Below are 9,523 nucleotides of genomic sequence, written 5' to 3'. Positions count from 1 at the left end.
AGACAATCCACAGACAATATTGAACCAGATCGAGAAATTTTGTACAGAGCTACACAAGAAAGACTTACCGTTGATAAAGGTAGAAATTTAAGAGACCATTTCCTGAGCAACGAACATTATCCCGTACTTACAGAAGAAGAAAAAGACCTATGTGACAAAGAAGTAATTCTGGACGAGCTAACACTAGAGGAGGAAGGTGGCAGAATGGTTAAGACGCTCAGCTGCCAATACAGAGAGTCCGTGAGGGTGTGGGTTCGATTCCCGCTCTCGCCCTTTCTCCTAAGTTTGACTGGAAAATCAAACTGAGCGTCTAGTCTTTCGGATGAGACGATAAACCGAGGTCCCGTGTGCAGCACGCACTTGGCGCACTGAAAAAGAACCCATGGCAACGAGAGTGTTGTCCTCTGGCGAAATTACGTAAAATGAAATCCCCTTTCATAGGTACACAAATATGTAAGCATGCACTCAAGGCCTGACTAAGCGCGTTGGGTTATGCTGCTGGTCAGGCATCTGCTCAACAGAGCGTGTATGGATTTGTCCGAACGCAGTGACGCCTCCTTGAGAAAGTGAAACTGAAACTAACACTAGCACTCACAAACTTGAACAAAGACTCTGCGGCCGGTAGTGACGGCCTCACACCGGCATTTTATAAAACGTTCTGGGACAAACTTGTCATTTCTCTTCTATTACAGAAGCCATTAGGGAAGGAGAATTACCTTTCTCAATGAAAAAAGGAATTGTAACATTAATTCAAAAAGGGAAAGAACTTGACAAAAATAACCTTACAAATTCTAAACCTATTACTCTCACAAATACAGACTATAAGATAGTCATGAAAGCGCTTTCCACGAGACTCCAAAATGTCATCAGAACAGTTGTACATGAAGACCAAGTATGTTTCATAAAGGGAAGAAATACAGCAGTTCACTTGAGATTCTTTGATGACTTCACTAAGCACCTCAATACAACAAATCAAACAAGTGCTCTAGTTGCTCTAGATTTATCTAAAGCCTTTGACACAATATCAAAAGATTGTATCATCGAAGCACTAGATATTTCCAACTTTGGCCAAATATGTAAGAATGTTGTTTCTGCTGTAATGAAAAACACACAAAGTTGTGTTCACAATGGTGGATGGCTTTCTGATTGGTTTCCAACAGAACGAGGAATCAGACAGGGATGCCCACTAAGTCCCCTTCTTTTCGCACTAGCAGTAGAAATACTGGCGATTAGAATTAGAAATGATAAAGTGATTTGATGAATTGAATTGATACCATCGCGAGGTATGTGCAACGAAAGCAACACCTCTAAAATAAAACAGTTTGCAGATGATACAACATTTACAACTCTAAAAAAATGAACAAGACATTCGGACAGCTACAGACATTGTATCACAGTTTGAAGAATTCTCAGGTCTGAAATTAACTAAAAGTAAATCAGAGGGCATGTGGCTGGGATCAAGAAAGCATGAAACAGGCGACATAGATAGCATTCCCATGAGACCTGACGGGCTGAAAATTCTGGGGATATATTTCTCAGCAGACAAAGAAATTTCGGAAATGGAAGAAAACTGGAAATCGGAAATCGAAAAAAAGATAACCATGGTGATTAAACGATGGGAATGCAGAAACCCATCACTATACGGTAAGGTTATTTTGGCAAAGACGTTTTTGTTGTCACAGTTCTCTCACGTCCTGCAGGTATTGGCTTTACCAGTCAAAGTCCTCAGCACCATTAACACACTTATGTACAGGTTTTTGTGGGGTAAAAAAAAGTTTAATAAGAAAAAAGCATTTGAAGAAATAAAAACAACAACAGTATAAAATACAAAGGTAATGCGTTACACTTTCCCAAATGGAGCGAAAAAAGGCATTCTTCTCGTGCAGGATCTTTGGCAGCATGGAAATTTAATGACATACGAAGAAGTAGAACGCAAACTGGGCACTGACCCAGGCATTCTTTTTGAATACAATGCGTCATAAATGCAGTACCACAACAATGGAAACAGCATCTATCCAGCGCTGCCCACAAAGAGGATACCCCCAAAGACATTGCAACAACAGAGGGATACCTCACTAGGGTATCTAATAAACAAATTCGAAAACACTATGCCCTCAAACAAAACCATGAAATATGTGAAAACAAAAATATTTTGGAAGCGCAAACTAGACATCAGTATCAAAGACTATTTCAACCTAGCTTATGAATCCCGTCTGAGAATACTCCATTTCAGATTTATCCATACCCAACGAATATTCTGCTTGCAAAAATGGGGGTCACTTCACTCACTCACTCATTCCCTCGACCGCTGGGGTCGTTGGGGGGACATGAGGAAGATGTCATAGCTCGCCACGCCGTTCTGTTGGCAGCTGTCGTGAGGAGATCTGGCATCGTCATTTTGGTCCATTCCTTGATGTTGTCAGACCAGCTTTTTTTCTGCCGCCCCCGTCTGCGCCCTCCCTCTACAGTCCCTTGCAGGATGGTTTTGGAGAGGGTGTTATGTCGTATGACGTGACCAAACCATGCCATCTTCCGTCGTTTGACAGTCGCCAGCAGTGGTTCTTGGGGCCCAACAAGGTTGCTGACAAGGTTCCGCACATAGTCATTGGTCTTGTGCTCCTTGTAGGAGATGTGTAGTAGTCTCCTCAAGCACTTGGTTTCGAATGCTTGGATTCTTCTTTCTGTTTCTGCCATCAGTGTCCATGTCTCACATCCATATAAGAGGATGGAGACTACCAGTGACTTGTAGAGCGGGAATTTTGTGTGGAATCTGATGTTACTCTTCCATACCCTGTTCAGTCTGGCCATCGCTGCTGTTGCAGAATTAATCCTATTTCGGATTTCTGCTGTGCAGGTGCCGTCTTTGGACAGGGTTGCTCCCAGGTACTTGAAGCTGGTCACTTCTTCCAAGGGCTCACCATTCATGGTTATGTTGGCACTGATGTTAGTTGTGCTGTTGACCATGACCTTTGACTTCTCTGTGCTGACCTCCATGCCGTAAGCACTTGCTCTTGTAGTGAGTCTGTTTGTTAGATCCTGGAGCTCGGTGTTAGTGCCCCCCATGAGGTCGATGTCGTCTGCGAATCGCAGATTGCAGACTGGCCTACCGCCAGTGGTGATGGAGGTGTGGTGATGTTCAAGGGCCTCCTGCATAATTCTCTCCAGAAAGATGTTGAAAAGTATTGGGGATAATAGGCATCCTTGCCTGACTCCGACTGTGGTCCGAAAGAACTGTCCTTGTTGATTGTTGAGGAGCACTGCGCTGCTGGAATGTTCGTAGAGGGCCTGGATGACTTGAATGAGCCCTTCGTCAATGTTGAAGCCTCTCAGTACTTGCCAGAGGCCGCTGTGCCACACCCGATCGAATGCCTTCTTGAAGTCGATGAAGTTGTGAAAGATGTCCTTTTGGTGTTGTAGATGTTTTTCAATGAGGACTTGACAGTTGAATATTTGTTCGACAGTGCTCCGCCCTTTTCTAAAGCCTGCTTGTTCTTCTGATAGCAGCTCCTCAGCCTTGGATTTCAATCGGTTGAGGATGATGCGGAGCATGACTTTGCTTGGGTGGCTAATTAGACTTATAGTCCTGTAGTTTTGACACTGCTTGAGGTTGCCCTTCTTGGGTAGAGGATTCACCAGCGATTGGGTCCATTCTGTTGGCCACATCTTTTCTGTCCAGATCTTCTGACATAGCATTGTTAGTGCTTCTGTGGTCTCCTTTCCTCCGTACTTCAAAAGCTCAGATGGGACGTTGTCCACTCCTGGGGATTTCTCTGGCTTCAGACTCTGTATTGCAGCCTCAACCTCCTCCTTCAATACTTGGAGATTTTCCTCACAGTCTGTGGATCGTGGGTTGTCCTGCAATATAGATGAGTCTGGATTGAGCTGGTAGTTGTAGAGGCCGTCACAGTATTCTGTCCACCTCTTCAGGACTTCTTCGCTATGTGTCAGTAGCTTGCCATCCTTATCTTCGATGACAGCTGATCTTGGCTGGCTAGTCTTGGTGAGGGTCTTGAGGGTGCTATAGGCCCTTTTGCTGTTCCCTGCTTCCATGCCTTTCTCAACTTCTTCGCACTGCTCCTCTATCCAGTTTTCTTTGGCTGCCTTCATCTTCGTCCTGACTTCTCTGTTCACCTGTTGGTGCTTCGTCCTGGCTTCGCTACTAGAGTGTTTCTTTTTCCTCAGTTCTCGCTGCTTGTCGCACAGATCTAGGACCTCATTTGTCACCCATGGTTGGATCCTTTTTCGCTTTTTTGCCACAACTTGTTCAGCTGTTGTAGTTAGCACCTCTTTGATGTTGTTAGCAAGGGTGTCAACGTCGATGTCCATTAAGTTGAGGGCTGCGAACTTCCCGCCTACTTGAGCCTGGAACACATCCGCGATTTCGGGGTCCTTCAGCTTTTCTAGGTCAAAGCGGATACGGGGATTCCTTGGACAACGCTTGCACTGCAGCTTGAGCTTGAAGGTTGCCAAGACAAGATCATGATCGCTGCCGATATCAGCTCCTGGGAACGTCCTTGTGTTGGCTTTGTTGATACTGGATTTGTAGCGTTGTGGGGTCAGGATGAAGTCTATCTGGTTGTGGACTTGCCCATTTGGTGAGTGCCAGGTTGCGGTTCTGGACAGCTTATGCGGGTGGAGAGTATTGGTTAGGGTAAGGCGATGGCTTTTGGCAAACTCCAGCAATCTGAGGCCTCTGTTGTTGGTTTCCCCAATGCCGAATTTACCAGTTGTTCCCGCCCAATGGGGGTGTCAAACACAAACACATGTAACTGGTGTCAAGAAACTGATTACATTGAACACGCCTTTTACTCCTGGCCCAAACTGTCCGTCTTTTGGAAACATGTGAAACGGTTCATTCTCTCCCGTCACAATAACCTGATCCTCGTGAATGAAAAAGTAGCGCTGTTTGGTACAACAAAAATGGATATCCCAGATCATGAAAAGATTAAAAAAAAATTTTTTTAAATCAACGTTTCTGTTGATAGCAAAACTGTCCATGTCTAAATTCAGATATGGTAAGTGTAAGAATCTGTACCTTATCTTTGAAACTGATCTCAAATTACGTAAGATTTGATCTATGTCTATCAAGATACCCGACCACTTATCCAACTCCACATAAAATTCAAGTGGTAAAATCAAACGTACACATTCTTAAAGAACTTCCATAAAACATAATACAGAGAGAGAGAGAGAGAGAGAGAGAGATCGTGTCTACCTCGCCTCATTCAGACATTGTGCATGAAACTACCATGTATGCGATTTTATATGTTGCATGGCCTTGAAAATGTTTGAGCATGACAATGGTAAGAGGACAGATTACAAGGGGGGCCGGGGGTGGGGGGGGGGGAGAAAAAAAAAGACAGAACAAAGAGGTGAGAGACAGAAAAAAAAGAGAAAGAAAAGACAACTGAAAGGAGAAAAATAATGATGGAAGGAACAAAAAGAAACAACAAACAAACAAACAAACAAAAAGAGAGAAAAAAAGAGGTGGGGCGGGGGAGCGGGAAAGAGCCTTCCAAGGATGCTGAGACTATCCTGCTCATTTGCAGAAATTTTACGCATCCACTGATTTCTCCCTTTAAAAATAATAATAATAATTTAAAAAAAATTTAAACTGCGTCAAAACAAACACCCCACAGCAAAAATGATGATTCTATCTATATTAGAACCAAAAATACAGCCAAGTGAAATTCACTGAAATTCAGCCTTTTGAGCCTGGGACTGTACCATCACATCATAGAGTATCTTCATTGAATGTCAGATAAGCAAGTTCACTTCCTCAGAAATGTATCTTTCAGGTCTTCATAATCATCTAGTGTCTTCTGGAAAATGCTTTATGGAATAGTTCAGCAAAATTCCAGGATTGTTTTCAAGAAATTGATGGAGAAGAACAGCAATGAAGATCAGTGGATGTGTTTATAAGATGTGTGTTTATAAAACATTATAAGCCAGATATGTCAGGTCAGATAGATATATCTGCTACTGGTAACCTGGCAGTACTACCTGTCACAGGGTCGAATTGCTGGCGACTAAACCAGCACCCACACCAGTCCTCATATGAGGATGGTGAGGAGGGTGGCTAGACACCCTGGTGGAATTAAATGACCCATCAAAGGGCGTCAGCTCTGGAGAGCTACCTGCGGCCATCTAGCTAAGGGAGTAAACCCTGACAGAAAATCCGATGTGGGGCCCCTAAGGCGGTTGGATGGCAAATTTTGTCACTTTCCGGCAGCTCCTGCGGCCGCGTTGGCACCAAAACATAACAGCCTTGCTGTTCCTTTGGATCTGTCAGCGAGGTGGAGAGGGGGGACAAGCTGCATGGGCAACCGCCTGTCTTCAATATTACATTGCCCAGGCTTATATCCGTCCATCCATCCACAAACACCTTGCACCTAAAACCTGGAGAGGACACTCCAGCTTCGCTACTAGCACTAGCGTCGGAACAACACGTGAAGCAACAGTTACCGGTTATAAGTTAGCGCTCAGTTGGCGTAGAGCCGACGTCAAGGGTTGCTTCTGACGGTGGGAAGGACCCTCTCGTCCCACTGGACAGCTACTGCCCGCCCAAGCTGGGCAACCCCCAGCCAGTTAGGTGCTGTCCCGCCACGACCTGCCTTCTTCTATGGGTGTATGAAGATTAGGAGAATATCCGACAAGCAGGTCGTTAATTTCCGCACCAGGCAAAAAGAAAACTTCAAGAAACGGATGAACAATGAAACTGGCCTGTTGGAATGTCCGGACAATGATTCCTGGGCTCTCCGAAGATCTGCAAGACATCAGCGACGCCAGAAAGACGGCCGTCATTAACAGCGAGCTGAAGAGACTAAATGTGGACATTGCCACTCTGCAGGAAACACGGCTGGCTGACTCAGGAACACTAAAGGAGAGGGACTACACCTTCTTCTGGCAAGGAAAGAGCTCTGATGCCCCAAGAGAGTACGGAGTATGCTTTGCAATCAGGAACAGCCTGCTGAACATGATCGAACCAGGCAGCGGCGGTTCAGAACTCTCCGCCTCAACACCCCCGAAGGCTATGTCACTCTCGTCAGCGCATATGCTCCAACATTGTCCACCTCTCCAGACGCCTAGGAGGAGTTCTACGAAAATCTCGCATCAACCATAAGGAACATCCCCAGGACAGAACAACGTGTTCTCCTGGGCAACTTCAATGCCAGAGTGGGTGACATCCTGTCTCGGTTCTTTTGGAGTGGGGAAAATGAATGAGAATGGACAGTGACTACTTGAGTTTTGTACCTGCCATGAACTGTGCATCGCCAACCCCTTCTTCAAGACGAAGCCCCAACACAAAGTCTCCTGGAGGCACTCGTGCTCAAAACATTGGCACCAACTGGATCTGATCCTAGTAAGACGAGCTGCCATCAAAAACCTTCTCCACACTCGCTCTTACCACAGCGCAGACTGCGACACAGACCACTCTCTGGTATGCTGCAAGATCAGACTGCATCCAAAGAAGTTCCACTGCTCAGAGAAACAAGGGAACTCTTGCATTGACGTCAGCAAGATGTCTCAGTCAGACCTTGTAGAACAGTTCGCAGAGGCCTTTGAGAGAGAATTCGATGCACTGCAGCCCAGAGACTCTGCCACAGAAAGATGGGAATCGCTACGAGACACCATGCACCGCATTGCTATGGCCACCGTTGGGAAGAAAACCGCGAAGTCCCACGACTGGTTTGAGGCCAGATCATCAGAGATGACTCCCAGCATTGAGGCCAAGTGCGCTGCACTCACTGAGTACAAACGGTCACCCAGTGAGAAGAACCTGGAAATCCTCAGGGCCGCCAGGAGTAAGGTTCACTTTAACGCCAGGCGATGTGCATATGAGTACAGGACAGAGCTCAGTGAAGAGATACAGAATGCTGCTGAAAGAGGCAACATCCGAGGGATGTATGATGGTATTAAGAAGGCACTGGGACCAACACAGAGCAAATTGCCTCCCTCAAATCCTCCACTGGGGAAGTAATCAACGATCATAGCCAGCAGATGGAGAGATGGGCAGAACACTACTCCGACCTCTACTCCACAGAAAACATGGTGTCCAACTCAGCCCTCGATGCCATCAAGTGCATGCCGGACATGGAAGAACTTGACGCAGAGCCAACTGAGGAAGAACTCAGCAAGGCCATTAACAGCCTGACATCAGGCAAGACACCTGGCAGTGACGGAATTTACCCAGACCTCATTAAACACTGCAAGACTGCTCTTCTGCATCCTCTGCACACAGTCCTCTGTCAGTGCTGGAATGAGGGAGCTGTACTGCAGGACATGAGGGACGCCAAGATTATCACCCTCTACAAAAACAAGGGTGAAAGGAGCGACTGCAACAACTAGAGAGGTATCTCACTTCTCAGCATTGTAGGCAAAGTCTACTCTCGGGTCCTAATTCGCCTGCAGAAACTGGCCGAACGCGTTTACCCGGAATCACAGTGCGGTTTTCGAGCAGAGAGATCCACGGTAGACATTATCTTCTCCCTTCGCCAAATCCAGGAGAAGTGCAGAGAGCAGAGGATGCCCCTGTATGCCGCATTCATTGACCTCACCAAGGCCTTTGACCTAGTCAGCAGAGACGGCCTTTTCAGGGCTCTTCGAAAGATTGGCTGCCCCCCAAAACTGAACAGCTTGATTGAGTCCTTCCACTCCAACATGAAAGGGACGGTGCAGTTTAATGGTAACCTCTCCAAGCCCTTCGACGTACGCAGCGGTGTCAAACAAGGCTGTGTCCTCGCCCCCGCCCTATTTGGAATCTTCTTTGCTCTTCTCCTGAGACATGCGTTCAGCACAGCGCAAGAAGGGATCTACCTGCGGACCGGATCAGATGGCAGGCTCTTCAATCTCGCCCACCTCAGAGCAAGGACAAAAGTCCGCGAAGCCCTCATCAGAGACATGCTCTTTGCTGACGATGCCGCAGTTGTGACCCACACCCAGCGGGACTTGCAGTCACTAATGGACCGCTTCTCCCAGGCCTGCAAAGATTTCGGTCTGATCATCAATCTCAAGAAGACAAATGTCATAGGCCAAGACACGCCATCTCCACCAGCCATCACTATTGATGACTACGAGCTTGAAGCCACCCATCAATTCACTTACCTTGGGTCCACCACCACCGACAACGTCTCCCTTAACACCGAGATCAACAAGAGGATCGGGAAGGCAGCCACAACGCTAGCCCGTCTCACACAAAGAGAGTGGACAAAACCCAAGCTGACCACGAAGACAAGGATGGCTGTATACATCGCCTGAGTCCTCAGCACCTTGCTGTATGGCAGTGAGGCGTTGACCACACATGCTCGTCAAGAGAAAATGCTCAATACCTTCCACCTGAGAAGCCTACGGCGCATACTCGGCATCTCCTGGCAAGACAAAGTGACAAACACCAAAGTCCTGAGTCGCGCTGGCCTCCCGACCATGTATACCATGCTGAGACAGCGTCGGCTGCGCTGGCTGGGCCACGTTCGCCGCATGGGAGATGGTCGCATCCCAAAAGACATCCTTTATGGAGAGCTCG

The 9,523-nt window shown here is 46.7% G+C and overlaps 1 protein-coding gene across 1 annotated transcript; it reads right to left on the bottom strand.

Moving 5' to 3' along the window:
* Positions 1-1,709: 1,709 nt before the first annotated feature.
* LOC143288251 (uncharacterized) lies at positions 1,710-9,251 on the bottom strand. The gene is made up of 3 exons (XM_076596600.1): positions 9,225-9,251; positions 3,817-4,572; positions 1,710-1,724 (listed from the first exon to the last, which is right to left on the bottom strand). Exons 1-3 carry the CDS (start codon positions 9,249-9,251, stop codon positions 1,710-1,712), a joined length of 798 nt encoding a protein of 265 aa, XP_076452715.1.
* Positions 9,252-9,523: the final 272 nt, after the last annotated feature.

This window comes from Babylonia areolata, chromosome 12, assembly GCF_041734735.1.
Source record: "Babylonia areolata isolate BAREFJ2019XMU chromosome 12, ASM4173473v1, whole genome shotgun sequence".
Classification (NCBI taxonomy): domain Eukaryota; kingdom Metazoa; phylum Mollusca; class Gastropoda; order Neogastropoda; family Buccinidae; genus Babylonia; species Babylonia areolata.
The sequence above is the reverse complement of the archived record's forward strand: the minus strand, read 5'-3'. Positions and strand labels throughout refer to the sequence as shown.